Source organism: Bos mutus, chromosome 11 (assembly GCF_027580195.1).
Source record: "Bos mutus isolate GX-2022 chromosome 11, NWIPB_WYAK_1.1, whole genome shotgun sequence".
Lineage (NCBI taxonomy): Eukaryota > Metazoa > Chordata > Mammalia > Artiodactyla > Bovidae > Bos > Bos mutus.
Window position 1 is genome coordinate 25,778,638 of NC_091627.1, and position 18,183 is coordinate 25,796,820.

At 45.4% G+C, this 18,183-nt stretch overlaps 1 protein-coding gene across 1 annotated transcript in view; it reads left to right on the top strand.

The window, feature by feature from the left end:
• Nucleotides 1-11,432, top strand: part of VSNL1 (visinin like 1) — a 122,171-nt gene extending 110,739 nt beyond the window's left edge. The window contains exons 3-4 of the mRNA XM_005891035.2: nucleotides 5,795-6,010; nucleotides 9,109-11,432. Coding sequence (XP_005891097.1) covers nucleotides 5,795-6,010; nucleotides 9,109-9,306 — 414 coding nt within the window. The 3' untranslated portion in view covers nucleotides 9,307-11,432. The remainder of the gene's footprint in view (nucleotides 1-5,794; nucleotides 6,011-9,108) is intronic.
• Nucleotides 11,433-18,183: the final 6,751 nt, after the last annotated feature.

Genomic DNA, 18,183 nt, shown 5'->3' on the forward strand with positions numbered 1-18,183 from the left:
CTTTCCAGGTGGCTCAGTGGTAAAGAATCCACCTGCCAATGAAGGAGATGCAAGAGATGTGGGGTCCATCCCTGGGTTGGGAAGATTACCTGGAGAAGGAAATGGCAACCCACTCCAGTATTCTTGCCTGGGAAATCCCATGGACACAGGAGCCTGGCGGGCTACTGTCCATGAGATCACAAAGACCTGAACACAACTGAGAGACTGAGCACACACACACAATACCTGATTAAGAGAAACAGAAAGATGTAGCAGAAATGACCCGACAGATATGCATTCAAATCCTGCCTCTATCATAGCCAGCCAGGCACCATGAGCAAAGGCCTTGACATTTCAAGCTTGTCCACAGGAGTTTGTGATGGCAGAGTGTTCAGAGTACAATGCAGAGTTTATGATCAGACTGTTCCAGGCAGATCAGGCAGATACATTTTTTCCCCTAACCTTCTACCTTGTTTGTTATACAGTAGTTACAGTAGTTGGTCCCTCAGCATCCATGGGAATTGGTTCTAGGGCTCAAATACCAAAATCTATAGATGCTCAGATTCCTTGTATAAAATGGCCTAGTACACTCAGCCCTCCACAGCTGGGGGTCCCAGAGAACCCAGGGACAGAGGGGCTACTTAGTGGTCCCACCTTCCGTTACTAGCTCTGAGTCCCCAGGTGTTGGAACCAAAGGGCTGTGGGCTCCACAGGGGCAAGGACAAAAGAGGGCTGTAGAGAAGACTGCCTCCGGGGCAGCCTCACCCCTAGCCCAAGGAGCCTGGGGCACTGGCCAGCTCAGACGCCCCCAGAATTAAGCCTAGGGCTCTGCTGGCCCGAACCTGGAGCAGACCCTGCTCCACCCCAAACCCTGCTCTTCACAAAGGAGCCTTCTCCTGGGTATCCTCAGGAGGACAGGCTGCCCCACTGATGCCAAACCCCAAAGGATGCCTCCGGGAAGCACACCACACGGCTTCTGGGGTCAGAAGAATTCCTGGCTGGGAGCCTGGATTCCCATCAAGCAGGCGTTATTAACTGGCCATTTGCAGCTGCTTCCCTGGCTTCCCAGGTGGCTCAGTGGTAAAGAATCTGCCTCCCAATGTAGGAGATGCAGATGTAGATTCAATCCCTGGTTTGGGAAGATCCCCTGGAGGAGGAAATGGCAACCCACTCCAGTATTCTTGGCTGGGAAATCCCATGGACAGAGGAGCCTGGTGGGCTACAGTCCATGGAGTCTCAAAGAGTCAGGCACAACCCAGTGACTAAATGTTGTTTAGTCAGACAAAACTAAACAATCTGTTTCTCAGATGAGGTGTTTTGTGTTTTTTGTTTTTTTTTTACTTTCCTTTTAATGGAAATACAAGATACACTAGATTTAAATATTTTGACCAAAAGTAGAACTGTGTGTGTATACATGGGCATAAAAGAGACAATGGAAATTAATTGAAGGTTAGCTATATTAGATTATCTAATATAGTTTTTGAAAATTTTTACAACAAAACTTATATCCTTTTAAACAAGTTGCTATGGGCTGACTCTGTGTGTCCCAAATTCATATGTTGAAACTTCATACCCAAAATGATGGTATTAGGAGGGAAGTGCTTAGGTCATGAGGGTGGAACCTTCATGAATAGGATTGAAGAAAGTGAAAGTGTTGCTCAATTGTGGCCAATTCTTTGCAACTCCATGGACTGTAGCCCACCAGGCTCCTCTGTCCATGGAATTCTCCAGGCAAGAGTACTGGAGTGGATTGCCATTCCTTTCTCCAGGGGATCTTCCCAACCCAGGGATCAAACCCAGGTCTCCCACATTTTAGGCAGATTCTTTACCATTTGAGCTACCTAGGAAGCCCCATGAACAGGATTAGTGCTCTTATAAAAGAAACGTCATAGAGTGTCCTGGCACCTTCCAGAATGTGAGGACACAGCAAACAGTCAGCAGAATGCAACCCAGAGGAAGGCCCTTACCAGTACCTGACCATGCTGGCATCTTGATCTTGAACATCTAGCCTTCAGAACTATGAGAAATAAATGTGTGTTGTTTACTAGCTACCCAATCCTTGGTAGTTTTTTATGGCAACCTAAGGGCTTCCTAGATAGCACTAGTGGTAAAGAAGCTGCCTGGCAATACAGGAGACTTAAGAAACTCCGGTTTGAGCCGTGGGTCATGAGGATCCCCTGGAGGAGGGCTTGGCAACCCACTCCAGTATTCTTGCCTGGAGAATTCTGTGGACAGAGGAGCCTGGTGGGCTGCAAAGAGTCGGACATGACTGAAGTGACTTAGTATGCACACACAAAGACACAAGTGAAATATATAAAACTATATATATATATATATATATAATTTCAACTTCAAGTTTTTTATTATATTAAAATATTTGGATTATTAATAACACAAAAATTATTTCTACATCAATATTTAATGCAGGAGTTGATGCAAAATACATTGAATTTAAAAATACCCTTCAAGCAATAATACTGTCCAAATACTTGTACTTCTCAGGCAGTGTTTTCCTCCGAGAGAAGTAGATATGAGCTCAAGACCCTGATTTCTTCCTACAGAAACTGAAGGGAGTGTGGCTTCATTTTTTCTGTCATGCCCCATCCAGAGTTGAATTATTTCATCAAAAGAAGGATCATTCCCCTGATTCAAAAAACTTGAAGTACTCAGAAAATGATAAGATGAATTTTCTAAAGGAAACAACCACTCCAGATATCTGAGGGCTCTTCATCACACACTCCGTTCCTCCAGAGAAAACATGTTGGCTTTAAAAGTCAGTAAACAGACCTTCAGCAAGGCACATGCAACTTTTATAGCTCAAAATTTACCATCGATTTTTTTTTCTGAAGGCCTTCCAGATCTAAATTAATTTTTAATACACTGACCTAAGATGCCCAGCTATTTTCAGATAAAAATATCAGAAGGCCTTTAACTTAGAAGGATGCTGTGAGATGTAAAATGGGTAAAGCACTGCACCACCAGAAACCCACAGGGATGGAAAAAATTATACCCAGTGGACTCCTGACACTGGGTGCAGAAAGACTGATGGATAAAAGTCCCCAGGGAGACCTTGGAATCTACCAGGGGCTCAGTCTGCTCTGTTTTTAGGTTATTGTATTTCTCAGGTACAGGCTCTGCTCAAGACCCCTGAACACAGACGACACATTAGCAAACAGCACCCCCTTAGAGAGAGAGGAAGACCACCCAGGCAGAGGGCACATATGATACTTAGAATAAGAAATAAATATATTTGGTCTTAGTCCTTGGTTCCTGGTACAGAAGTTTCTAAGACTCTTGGAATCTCTGGAGTGATCAGTGTCCGCATGCATGTTCAGTCATGTCCAACTCTTTGCAGCCCCATGGACTGTAGCCTGCCAGGCTGCTCTGTCCATGGGATTTTCCTGGGAAGAATACTGGAGTGGGTTGCCATTTCCTTCTTTAGTGTCTATTGTATGTTAATAAGATGAGTGTATGTTAATAAGATGAGTATCGTTAATAAGATGAGTGAGGCAGGATTGTTGAGGGGGCGGCTGGTCCCAGAAAGACAAGGGGCAGATTAGAGAACTGGAACTTCCAGCCCCAAGCCAGACCTCCAGTGGAGACAGGGTGTCTGGAGATTGAGTTCAATCATCAATGGCCAATGATTTGATCGATCATGCTTGCATAATGAAACTGCCATTAACTATGGGGTTCCAGGAACTTCCAGGCTGATGAAAACATTCAAGGGCTGGGAGAGTGGGGCAACCCGTACTGGGAGCTCCATGCATCCCTTTTATTACTCTATGCATCTCCTCCGTTGGATTGTATCCTTTATAACAAAGTGGTGAAGTGAAGTTGCTCAGTTGTGTCTGGCTCTTTGCGACCCCATGGACTATGCAGTCCATGGGATTCTCCAGACCAGAATACTGGAGTGGATAGCCTATCCCTTCTCCAGGAGATCTTCCCAACCCAGGGATCGAACCCAGGTCTCCCTCATTGCAGGCAGATTCTTTACCAGCTGAGCCATCAAGGAAGCCCAAGAATACTGGAGTGGGTAGCCTATCCCTTCTCCAGCAGATCTTCCTGACCCAGGAATCAAACTGGGGTCTCCTGCATTGCAGGACACCCCAGTAACTCCAGGCCATTAGGATCAGAAGTGAATTGACCTGTAGGACACCCAGCTGGGATACAGAAAATTGGTTGTTGTGAGGAGAAAAAAATAAAACAACCCCTCAACTCCTCCCCCACCATGTGGTGTTATAAGTGTTACAAATAATGAACAGTTCAGAATATAGGAGGCTCATAGTTACAGAATGAGTTGTTTGATTAGAAAAGAAGAGATGGTCAAGTTTTTATTTCCCAAGATTAATAAAATGATTGTTACTGTTTCATGCCACCAGGTTTAGGGGTAGCTTCTTACACAACAAGAGCAAGCACCTGATCAGATACTGGCGTCTGCAAGTTGACACCAGATCTCCCCACCCCTGCCCCCAGGAATGCTTGTCTCATCCCTGGGCCTCCTGTATTCGCCCCTTACATGAAATGCTTGTCTTTTGTTTCTGGAGGGAGATTTCCTACCATTCAATGTGCAGTGTAGGGTCAGTGGGTAGCAGGGCTTAGCGGGTCCCAGGTCAGGATGTACAGTGAGAAAGAGGATGCAGTCAGAGAGGGCATGATGCCAGCCATCTGTGTGTGGCCAGCCTGACCCACTTAGCAAGTGGCAGCACCCACGCCAGAATATGAATGCCATGGCATCCTTAGGAATCTGCTTTGGACTTTGTATTTAGTGGAATTCTTCATCCAGAAACACGAATGCACCTTCTCTGGTTTAAAACAGCACGTGGTTTGTTTTTGTTCAGGGATGGGACGAGGTTTGCTTGCTAGTTTCCTGTGCTCCACCTGGAGAGAATGTCTTTTCCTTTTTTTTTTTTAATATTTTTATCAGAGTATAGTTGCTTTACAATGTTGTGTTAGTTTCTACTGTACAGCAAAGAGAATCAGCTCTACATATACTTATATACGTACATGGAGGATGTCCTTTAGCTTTGCTAGGCAGAGGGTCAGGCATCAGAGCTCCCTGCTGTGTGTGGCAGGCCCAGATGTGTGTCCAAGCCCAGGGCCATGGCCACGGTCTCCGTGGTCTTCCCACTTTGGGGTCTGCACCCCCTCCTCCTCCTGCGTCCCTCTCCTGTCTCCTGCAGCACCCTGCTGGCTCTGAGAAGACACCTCTTTATGTCTCTCAGAAATAAGCCCAGTCATGTTCTATTTTTAGTGGGTCTTAAATGCCCCGCAAAAGAAAAGTTTCTAGAAAAAGGAGTTGGACGCTGGCCCAACACCCAGAGGGACCTTGGTGGGCTAGGGACCGGGAGCCACTGGCGGGAGGTCAGGGCCACCTTGCTCAGGCCCCACGGGCAGTGAGCCTGGATGATGACACCCGGAGAAATGTGGGAGTCCAGGTCATACTGCCCTGTGCAGGAGAGAAGTCAGCTGGCTGCCCCGTCCTAGACCTCGAGGGAGAATGACAAGAAAGGCCACAGAGGAGGAATTCTAGCAGCCCTGATCCAGGTCCCACCAACCTCAAAGCCCAGTGTCTCCAGCCTCACCCTCAGGCAAGAGCGAGGAGCCTGGGAGTGAGGACGCATGGGGAGACCGCTTCCTTGTGCCCGTCCTTAGCCTTGAGTGTTGGGCCAAACCCAGTCCACACGGGCAAGCCTGACCCCCTCGCCCCCTGGGAGGGCTGGGAGAGCCCCGGGCCAGCGTGTGGCACTGGGCTTTCACTTCGGGGCCTGCGATTCTTCCCCTCCTGACAGGTGACCTTGTGTGTTCTGCCCTGTAGTTCTTCCCATACGGGGATGCCTCCAAGTTTGCCCAGCACGCCTTCCGCACCTTCGACAAGAACGGGGATGGCACCATCGATTTCCGAGAGTTCATCTGCGCGCTGTCCATCACCTCCAGGGGCAGCTTTGAGCAGAAGCTGAACTGGGCTTTCAACATGTACGACCTGGACGGGGACGGCAAGATCACCCGAGTGGAGATGCTGGAGATCATCGAGGTGAGGCCCCCGGGTGTTCTCAGGGCCTGGGCTGCTGCAGGCAGAAACGCAGACCTTGGGAAGAGCCTCCCTGGGCACAGGCCTATGGCAGGTCCCCTGCTTCCCCACCAGGAGCCCTGGCAGGCCTTGAATCCTCTGTCCTGTCCCCTGCCTCCACGCTGGATAATGTCTCAGCTCCAAGCTGCTGGGTTCTGACTGTCAACCACATTTCAACCAGCCATGCTCTCACTGTGAGATCTTCCACCAACATAAGCCTAGAGGGTGAGAAGGATGGTATCAGGACCCAGCTTCTCTAGCCCTTGGCTTAGCTCCGCCCTGCTGGACGCCGCTCTCTTCTTCAAGCCAGCTTCCCCACAGTGGGCACAAGATGCTGCCCATGGTCCCCAGTTTTCCATCATTCCACGTAAACAAGTATCTTCCTCAGTTGCCTGTGCAAATGTCCCAGGACCCCCTGGCCACTGCTGCAACCTCAGTCTTCAACACCATTCCTTACACACTGAGTGTGAGATACCTGGGCCTTGGTTTTCCTGGAACACACAGCCTCACATCAGGGCCTTGATATCCTCTCCCTCTGCCCAGGACCGCCCCCCAGGTCCCCTCATTCCTCTCAGGGTTGCCCCTTCATCTCAACATCTTGGCAGGCCTTCCTCCCTGAACTCACATCCCCCTACCCCTGGGCCATCTAATCCCTTACCAACATTTTTTTTTTTTTGGTCATAGATTTTATCACTGCCCTAAATTATCTGATACAATAGAACACAAGCTACATGTACAGAGAGGGCCGTACTCTCTCACTGCTGTATCCCTCCAGCCTAGAACAGTGCGGGAGCCTGCTGAGCACTCACCCGCTGATGAATGAGTCATGCCTCTTCACTCACTGTCTTAGCTTGTGTGTCCACCTCTGCGCTGACAAGGTGACCCAAAGAGGGAAGGCAGGACCAAGTGTCTCATCCTGGAGCTGGGGCAAGGCCCTGCCCAGACCACAGGGCTGAGATTTGGGGTGGGGGGGAAGCAGAGGTGTAGATCCCCAGAGCAAAGCTAAGGGGTGATGGCGAGAAACAGTAGCCAAAACCCAAGTGACCCAGATGCCCTCTCTGCTATGCTGACTCTCCTCCCTCTGGGGCCGCTTCCCAGCTCAGTCAGCTCTGACCTCTGGAGCCCTGCCTTCCACTTACCCCACCTGCACCAGCATCTTTAGTCCCTTCTCTACCTTTAGTACCCACTTCCCTTCCCAAGTAAACTGGGAGACCCAGTAAGGTTCAGGCATGGAGTTGGCTATAGGGCATTGAGCACCAAACCATCAATGTCTTTATGAAAAAATGATAATGAACCTACCCTTCAAGACTGTGGTAATGATTAAGCACCTGGCACACTTTCTCTCAGGCTTCCCTGGTGACTTGGTGGTAAAGAATCTGCCCGCCGAGGCAGGAGACACAGGTTCAGTCCCAGGGTCGGGAATATCTGCTGGAGAAGGAAACGGCAACCCACTCCAGTATTCTTGCCTGGGAAATCGATGGACAGAGGAGCCTGGTGCGCTACAGTCCAGGGGATCACAAAGAGTTGGACACAACTGAGTGACTAAACAAGACTTCCTGTCATGTAGGAAATGCTCAGTACATGGCAGTTCACTGTCAAGGCTCTGTCCCCCTTGGAAATATCCACCTCGACTCTCAGCTCCTTTCCTTCTAATCAGCCGTGCCCCTTCTTCTTACTCCCTCTGCATGTGGCTCCCTATCTCCTTCTCCAGTATTTTCTCCAGCTTCTAGCCCTCTGCACTTGCACCCTGGCACCCCTTCCTGCCTCCAGGTTCCTTTTTGCTGAGTCACCTTTTCAGAACCAAAGTATCAGTAACTGATACAGCCTTTACAGCATCTCTGTACTTCAGGAGCTGCTCATTCATTTGGTCAAAAGTCTTTATAGAGAGGTTCCTCCATGCCACGCACAGCTGTGCACACAGATCCGGCTATCCAGCTGACATCCATTCGCTTGCATGTCCCCTGCAGCCTCACTGTCCATCCAGGGCTGCTCACCCTTGAACACTCACCACTGGCCACTTCGGCCTCTACCATGCTTTCCACCTGGGCTTTTCACCTTTTCCTTCAGGGCTCTGGGCCCATCCAAATCTTCTTTACCCTTTAAGGTCTAGGTTATCTCGCCATCATCATAATCCAATTGTAGAACATTTTTATTCTCCCAATAGGATACCTTAAGCCCATGGGTATCCCCAGGTTTTGAAAACTACCCTTCTACTTTCTTTATGGATTTGTCTCACTGAACATTTATATAAATGGAATCTTACAATATACGTTTGGCCTTTTATATCTGGCACTTTTTTGGACATTTATCTATGTTGTAGCATCTGTCAGTATTTCATTCCTTTCTGTTGCTAAAATCATATTCAATTGTACAGATGCATCGTATTTTATTTATCTCTTTGCCAGTTGAGTATTTGTGCTGTTTCACTTCAGGGCTATTATTGAAAATGCTGCTATATGTTTACCTACAAGTCTTTGTGTAGATGAGCATTTTAAGGCACTTTCCTAAGAATGAAACTCGTTTCTACCTTTCATTTCCATTTTGAGAATTACATGGAATTATTGGAATTAATGGAAAATGGAATCATCTTACTCTGTTCTTTCACTCATGAAGATAGTCCCTGACTCGCAGATCCTTCTCAGCTAACTTCTTTCAGGGCTTAATTTTACTGGTGCCCCTTGCTTGCTTTCTTGACAGATTGTAAGTCCCTTATCAGTTAGGATCAGATTACGGTCCATTTCATCTGGGACCACTTCATCTTTTCCTAGATCTCCAAGGAGTAGAGCTTGTTGATTACCATCTGACCTCAAACTCAGAAGTTTCCAAACTGAGCTCATCATTTTCGTCATTCTTGGTCTCACCACAACTCTTTTCACTCACTTCCTCCAGCCCAAAAAATTAGGAATCATGAAATTCTTCTCTATCCCGTTAGTCATGAGACTCACACCGATTTGATTACACCACTCTCTTATTTAAAAGCGTTTAAGGAGTCCTTTGAAGTAAATTTAAATTCTTTACCCCATCCGAGGTGAACTTTATGATCTATTTCTTGTCTTCCCAAGGCTATCTACAAAATGGTGGGCACAGTGATCATGATGAAAATGAATGAGGATGGCCTCACGCCCGAGCAACGAGTAGACAAGATTTTCAGCAAGATGGATAAGAACAAAGATGACCAGATTACGCTGGATGAATTCAAAGAAGCTGCCAAGAGCGACCCTTCCATTGTACTACTTCTGCAGTGCGACATTCAGAAATGAGCGGAGGTCAATGCTATGGACTGCACAAGAGTATCAATGTTCCATTCAGTCTGCAGCTATTAACACACACACACACACACACACACACAGATATTGCTTGGACTACCTATAAATGGACTTGCTTCTTGTGTTTGAAACACTTGTGTGCATGAGAATGTCATTTGCTAATGAATTTTAAAAAGCATATATTCTAAAACAGACAACCTGCCACAATGTGATATGTGTAATATCATTTCATAAAAAATCTTCCTTCTCCAAAGCCTGGGCAGAAATGTGCTGCAAAGAGTTCTATGATTTCTTGTTCATGTTTTGCTAATGCTTGTGTCTCCTTGATTACATAATGTTAGTAGCACTGAGACCCCCATGGTAATGTAACTGAATTTTAAGCTGTGTCACCATTCTCCTGTAAAATAGTACTAGACAGACACACCGAGGAGATCTTGACTCCTCTGTATGGTCCACACACAAGAGCTTGTATTATCAGTGAATATAAATGTATGACATTTGCATGCCTTTTAGGTTTGCCTTAATTCTTACCTCATTTGCACCCTATCAACCTGGAAAGAGCTGTGTTGGAATTAATGCAGTATAAACCTTACAAACTCTGCTAAATGACTCATAAATATATCTATAATATGCATATACTCAAAGATATTATTTATTGAAAGTAAAAAAAAAAGATGGATGCGTATTGATTTCTGCTTGAATTTTCAAAGGCTTCCAAAGAGGTGGCAATAGATGTCCCAAATAAATTTATAACATTTGACTTTTCCCCTCAGTTCTTATTTCATAATTTTAAATTGGAAACAGATGTTTCATGATCATCCAGGGTCGGTAGCAACAAACGTACTAAATTTCCCTTTGAACACACAACTTGGGAATTCAAAGACGTAGTGACAACCAACGGGGAAAAAGTGACTTCTCAATACTTCATCCTGGCCCTCAGAAGAGGGAAAATTAATATGGCATGTCAAGTTTAAATAAAACATAAAACTTGCTCATTCTCAAAAACTGCTCACTATATGACAATACATGCTATCTCAGTGTGACTGTGTGTTATGTTTTACACAACACACTGAGTGAGAAGCGTCCTGCTGGCAGAAAAGGGGCCTTCTGTCTTGCCAAATCATAAACGTACTCGTGGTTTTAAAGATGGAACAAAATCCTGACCGTTTTGAGCTTGAGGAAGGAAGGCAGAGATTCCATGAAGAGCCCTAGGGGCAGGTTTGCATTTTCAGAGCAAGCGTGGATGAGACCAGTTTCTTTCTCCAGGACCATCCAGTAGAACTTGCTGGGATGGTGGAAACTTCTGCACTGGTTGTGTGTGACTTTGGAGCACTTCAAGTTCAGCTAATATGACTGGCAAACTGAATTTTTCATTTTAATTAATTTGCATTTAATTTGCCCCATGTAGCAAGTTGTCATCGTATCAGACAGTACAGTGCTAAACTGTTCACTTTTTATGGACTGCCTTTTTTCCTAAATATTTGTCCCTTGTCTGTCTTAGGATCCTTAAGTGAGACCTGAGACCAGGACCTGACGATTCCATTCATCTATTCAGCAAGAAGCTGGGAGTGAGCAAAACTCCCCACAAACTCTCAGGAGACCGGTGGTACCTGAAACCCTGCCAGACCACACTTCCACCCCCAGAAAGAACAGTCCCAAGGGCTCATAGGACTTCCGGGTGCCCTTAACCCTGTACTTGGTGAGTCCAGAGTGGAGGCAGGAGAAGATGGGGTCATTCAGAGCCCCCAGTACTCTCTCCTCTGATTGAGGGTGGTGTGGAGGTGGAGGGTCGAGGAACTGGGAAGACACCTTAGAAAGGCACTTGGTGAAATCAAGCTCGAGTTAATGAATTCTTAGCAAATTTTGACTGATCACCTATAACGCCCCCAACACCATTCTTCTAGGGAGAGACAGACAGTAACCACACACACTCCAATTGTAAGAACTCTGAAGAAAAGCACAAGAGGTGAAGACAGATGGAAAACGATGGGATGCAGCAGTGGTGTTTGCTCTAAGCTGGTTAGGTGACACTGATGTAAGACCCAAGCGACGGAAGTGAGCCACATGGGTATTTGGGGAAACAAACTCTCCAGGGTCTTCCTTGGTGGTCTAGCAGTTAAGACTCAACATTTCCACCATAGGGGCATGGGTTTGATCCCTGCTCAGGGAGCTAAGATCCCGCATGGAACTAAGATCCCCCATACCCCTTGGTGCAGCCAAACAAACAAGAACAAGAACAAAACACACCCTCCAGCAGACTCGGTTCAGTTCGGTTCAGTCTCTCAGTCGTGTCTGACTCTTTGCGACCCCGTGGACTGCAGCACACCAGGCCTCCCTGTCCATCACCAACTCCTGGATTTTACTCAAACTCATGTCCATCAAGCCAGTGATGCCATCCAACCATCTCATTCTCTGTTGTCCCCTTCTCCTCCCGCCCTCAATCTTTCCCACCATCAGGTTCTTTTCAAATGAGTGAGTTCTTCGCATCAGGGGGCCAAAGGACTGGAGTTTCAGCCTTAGCATCAGTCCTTCCAATGAATATTCAGGACTGATTTCCTTAAGGATTGACTGGTTAGATCTTCTTGCAGTCCAAGGGACTCTCAAGAGTCTTCTCCAACACCACAGTTCAAAAGCATCAATTCTTCGGCGCTCAGCTTTCTTTAAAGTCCAACTCTCACATCCATATGTGACTACAGGAAAAACCATAGCTTTGTCTAGACGGACCTTTGTTGGCAAAGTAATGTCTCTGCTTTTTAATATGCTGTCTAGGTTGGTCATAACTTTTCTTCCAAGGAGCAAGTGTCTTTTAATTTCATGGCTGCAATCACCATCTGCAGTGATTTTGGAGCCCAAAAGAATAAAGTCTGCCACTGTTTCCACTGTTTCCCCATCTATTTGCCATGAAATGATGGGACCAGATGCCATGATCTTATTTTCCCAGCAGACTCACTGGGAAATAAATAAAATGTAGAAATTGGGCCAGCAAATGAACATCTTATTTGTTTTAGTCCTCACTGCTGTACTAGAGTAGACTGTTGCAGAGGGCTGAGAGCAGTCTGGCAGTATTAGTTAGAATAAGTGCACATATGCCCTCTGACCCAGCATCCCCACTCCTGGGTATGTTGCCCAAGATGCTTTCACAGGTGTCTGTATGGGGACTTTTCCCAGCATGTCTATGACAACTCTGTTTCTGGTGTGGGGACTGGAGGCGACTAGTGGTTCGTGACTAGAAGACTAGGTAAGTAAGACATGGTGCATTCACCCTATGGCCTACTTACCTTCAGCTGGGAGCCGACGCCCACACATGGGTTTTAACAATGCTGAAAGGGAGAAAGAGCAACAGTGAAACCTGTTGCACAGTATAATACATACAAATGAAGCATGCATTCTCACAAAAGAACACTAAAGACACATAAAATAAAAGGAAATATCACATTAGAGTTGAGGGGTGTACCACAACATTTTATCCTCTCCAAGCGGTGATGGCTTAAAATAGAAATCATCATCTTAATATTCCTCACAGCTACTGTGGGTCGGGAATTTGAGAAGGTTCACCTGAATGTTTCTGGTTGGGGGTTGCTCATGCAGTTGCAGTCACATGATAATTTGAGCTGAAACAGGTCCCTGGAGCAGCCTGGAGTGGAGAGGGCATCTTTCCCCTTCCAACCTCAGAGCATCTCCACACAGGCTAGTTTGTGCTTCCTCACAGCATGGTGACCTCACAGCAGCCATAGTACTTACCTGGTGGGTCAGATCTCCACCACAGGCATTCCTGCAAAGAAACTGGAAGTTTCATAGTCTTTTCTGCTGCTGCTTAGTCGCTTCAGTCGTGTCCGACTCTGTGTGACCCCATAGACGGCAGCCCACTAGGCTCCCCTGTCCCTGGGATTCTCCAGGCAAGAACACTGGAGTCTTTTCTGACCTAGCCTCAATTGTCATGAAGTAGCACTTCCATGGCATTCCACTGATTACAGGAAAGTCACAAACCTAGCCCATAATCAAGAGGGAAATTAGATTCCATGTCTTTCTTAATGGGTTTTTAAAAGTTTCTAGAAGAACAGGAGCAATGTTGTTGCCACCCGTTTTGGAAAACCATTGGCCACAGTCTGCCCTGTAGCCACGATCCATCTCTTCCACCTTCAAAATGCATTCACCTGCTCCCAAGTAACGACAAAAGTCTCATCCCCTTATGACTTCAGGGTTGGGCTTGAAGCCCCAGATCTCATCATCTAAAGGCTCCTCAGTGTTGGTTCATCAGATGTAGCACATTGAGATCATTCTTTTAAATCCAAAGGCCTGTGGACAACCAATAGGTAATTATCGCCCCCTTTCCCACCTGCCTTACACAACATAGAATGTTGGGATGGGGAAGCATAGTCAAAGCTATGGTTTTTCCAGTGGTCATGTATACATGTGAGAGTTGGACTTTAAAGAAAGCTGAGTGCTGAAGAATTGATGCATTTGAACTGTTGTGTTGGAGAAGACTCTTGAAAGTCCCTTGGACTGCAAGGAGATCCAACCAGTCCACCCTAAAGGAAATCAGTCCTGAATATTCTTTGGAAGGACTGATGCTGAAGCTGAAACTCCAATCCTTTGGCCACCTGATGGGAAGAACTGACTTATTTGAAAAGACCCTTATGCTGGGAAAGATTGAGGGCAGGAGGAGAAGGGAACAACAGAGGATGAGATGGTTGGATGGCATCACCAACTCAATGGACATGAGTTTGAGTAAGCTCTGAGAGTTGGTGATGGATAGGGAAGCCTTTCGTGTTGTAGTCCATGGGGTCATAAAGAGTCGGACACGACTGAGCAACTGAACTGAACTGAAGCATAACTACAGTAGAGACACACTTTGAGAAAAGGGGAAACTGGAAAGCTTGAGGTAGTCTCTGGTCCATAGCAGTTCTGACATCCAGCTAGGGACATCTTGTAAATTCCTTGATTAAGGCTCAGTCCTACTTTCTGCTGGTTGTTCTCCGTGGCTTTTGGCTCTGCCTTTTGTGTTCTTGTTTCTACCTTCTGAGTTAGCCTTCCTTTTTCATAAAAAAGTAGCCTGTTTATAGCTGAGTGGTTTCTCTGCTTACTGCCTGCCCATAAGGTTTCAGGAGTACAAAAACTTGTTTTCATTTTTGTACTGTCTCTTTCAGTCTAAGCTGATACAATTCTTTAAAGAAAAATCTTATAGTTTTTTTATGGATCAGTTTACAAAGTCCTATGAGAGGGGACTGGAATGCAAAAGTAGGAAGTCAAGAGATACCTGGAGTAACAGGCAAATTTGGCCTTGGAGTACAAAACAAAGCAGGTCAAAGGTTAACAGTTTTGCCAAGAGAACACACTGGTCATAGCAAACACCCACTTCCAACAACACAAGAGAAGACTCTACACATGGACATCACCTGATGGTTAATACTGAAATCAGATTGATTATATTCTTTTCAGCCAAAGATGGAAAAGGTCTATACAGTCAGCAAAAACAAGACTGGAAGCTGACTGTGGCTCAGATCATGAACTCCTTATTGCCAAATTCAGACTTAAATTGAAGAAAGCAGGGAAAAGCACTAGACCATTCAGTGTGACCTAAATCAAATCCCTTATGATTATACAGTGGAAGTGAGAAATAGATTTAAGGGCCTAGATCTGACAGAGTGCCTGAAGAACTATGGGCAGAGGTTTGTGACATTGTACAAGAGGCAGTGATCAAGACCATCCCCAAGAAAAAGAAATGCAAAAAGGCAAAATGGTTGTCTGACGAGGCCTTACAAATAGCTGTGAAAAGAAGAGAAGCTAAAGGCAAAGGAGAAAAGGAAAGATATGCCCATTTGAATGCAGAGTTCCAAAGAATAGTAAGGAGATATAAGAAAGCCTTCCTCAGTGATCAGTTCAAAGCAATAGAAGAAAACAACAGAATGGGAAAGACTAGAGATCTCTTCAAGAAAATTAGAGATACCAAGGGAACATTTCATGCAAAAATGAGCACAATAAAGGACAGAAATGGTATGGACCTAACAGAAGCAGAAGATATTAAGAAGAGGTGGCAAGAATACACAGAAGAACTGTACAAAAAACATCTTCATAACCCAGATAACCACGATGGTGTGATCACTCAGCTAGAGCCAGACATCCTGGAATGGGAAGTCAAGTGGGCCTTAGGAAGCATTACTACGAACAAAGCTAGTGAAGGTGATAGAATTCCAGTTGAGCTATTTCAAATCCTAAAAGATGATGCTGTGAAAGTACTGCAGTCAATATACCAGCAAATCTGGAAAACTCAGCAGAGGCCACAGGACTGGAAAAGGTCAGCTTTCATTACAATCCCAAAGAAAGGCAATGCCAAAGAATGTTCAAACTACTGCACAATTGTACTCATCTCACACACTAGCAAAGTAATGCTCAAAATTCTCCAAGCCAGGCTTCAACAGTACATGAACCATCAATTTCCAGATGTTCAAGCTGGATTTAGAAAAGGGAGAAAAACCAGAGATCAAATTGCCAACATCTGCTGGATCATGGGGAAAGAAAGAGAGTTCCAGAAAAAACATCTACTTTTGCTTTATTGACTACTCCATTTGACTGTGTGGATCACAATAAACTGAAAAATTCTTAAAGAGATGGGAATACCAGACTGACCTGCCTCCTAAGAAATCTGTATGCAGGTCAAGAAGCAACAGTTAGAACTGGACATGGAACAAAACACTGGTTCCAAATAGGGAAAAGAGTATGTAAAAGGCTGTATACTGTCACTCTGCTTATTTAACTTATATGCAGAGTACATCGTGTGATATGCCAGATGGAATGAATCACAAGCTGGAATCAAGATTGCTGGGAGAAATATCAATAACCTCAGATATGCAGCTGACACCACCCTTATGGCAGAAAGCAAGGAAGAACTAAAGAGCCTCTTGATGAAAGTGAAAGAGGAGAGTGAAAAAACTGGCTTAAAACTCAACATTCAGAAAACTAAGATCATGGCATCCAGTCCCATCACTTCATGGCAAATAGATGGGGAAACAATGGAAACAGTGACTTTATTTTTGGGGGCTCCAAAATCACTGCAGATGGAGACTGCAGCCATGAAATTAAAAGACACTTTCTCCTTGGCAAAGTTATGACCAACCTAGACAGCATATTAAAAAGCAGAGACATTACTTTGCCAACAAAGGTCCGTCTAGTCAAAGCTATGGTTTTTCCAGTAGTCAGGTATGGATGTCAGAGTTGGGCTATAAAGAAAGCTGAGCACCGAAAAATGGATGCTTTTGAACTGTGGTGTTGGAGAAGACTCTTGAGAGCCCCTTGGACTGCAAGGAGATCCAACCAGTCCATCCTAAAGGAGATCAGTCCTGAATATTCACTGGAAGGACTGATGCTGAAGCTGAAACTCCAATACTTTGGCCATCTGATTCAAAGAACCAACTCATTTAAAAGACCCTGATGCTGGGAAAGATAGAAGGTGGGAGGAGAAGGGGATGACAGAGGATGACATCACCGATGCAATGGACAGGAATTTGAGTAGGCTTCGGGAGCTGGTGATGGACATGGAAGCCTGGTGTGCTGGAGTCCATGGGGTCGTAGAGTTGGATACGACTAAGTGACTGAACTGAACTTATAAAACCCATGCTATTAGCAAGGGTCCATTGTGTGATTGCTTGGGAACAACACCCCTGATATTCTTAACTATGGTTTAATGAAGAGCACCCAAAAGTCAAACCCTCAGAAAAAGGGGTCTTTTATCTGTCTGAAAAGGTCTAAAAGCCCTGCCTTAAGTCTTTCTGAGGTCCTAAGCAAGGGTCTTACAGTGTTCTACCCTGGATTTTATTTTGCAAGGAAGCCTCTCCATAGTGTAAAAATTAGTTGTCATCTGGGAGAGGGTGGAAATAAAAACTAGTCCTGGCTCCTTATATGTAACTGCTGACCTTTTAGTTCATCTCTCCTCTCTCATGTTTTGTCATAGGCAGCAAGAAACCAGAAGTAACTTTTCACATTCTACCTACACGTCTCTTCAGCTAGATCACCAGTGGATTAGGTACATTTCCTACTTTCCATGTTATTAGTACCATGGCATCAGCTATGCCAACTTTCCATCAGTACATAACAAGGGTCCCCTTTTCACTCCTGCTTCCAATGGCATTTCCCTCTTTTAGCTCTCACCAAGAGCATCCTTGAAATGCTTTATTTTCTAACACTCTCCCCAAGGCCCTTTTAAGCTTCCATGAGCATCTTCCTCTAGGTCCTTTCAATTTATGTGCTTGTGAATCTAAACTTCAAGGTCCTTCCAACCAGTGCCATATGGTTTAAATTCATTTTTATTTGGTTTTTCCTTTTCTCAGATGCCAAAATCTGTTTGTTACTAATACTATGTGACAAATCCCCCCAAAACTTAATGGCTTGAAACAATAACTACTGTATTATCTCCCATGGTTGTTTGGCCAGGGTGTCAGGAAGGACTCCGTTGGGCAGTTCTGGCTTGGAGATCTCATGCAGATGGACAGAGACGGGGGTTTTGGTGGGGTTGGAGCAGCTGAGGGTGGCTGGGCACTTCTCTTCATGTAGTTCCAGGGCTTCTCCAAGTGGTTTTCCAACACAGGCTAGTCTCGTTCAGGCTGCCTCATGGAGTGGCAGCCTCAGGGAAGTCAGACTGCTTCCATGGAGGCACAGTGATCCGGCATGAATGTTCTAGAGACCAAGGTGGGACTTCTCTTTCTTTTCATTGCGTTTTCTGACTGAGCCACCGAAGTCAACACATTTTTACATACTGTCATTCTAGTGGTTATAAGTGACATACAAATCTGTAAGAAGGGAATTAGACTCTACAAAGCAAGGTTTTGGAAGATGACGGAAGGGATCTCTTGTGTGGTCATCTTTAAAAAATATAAT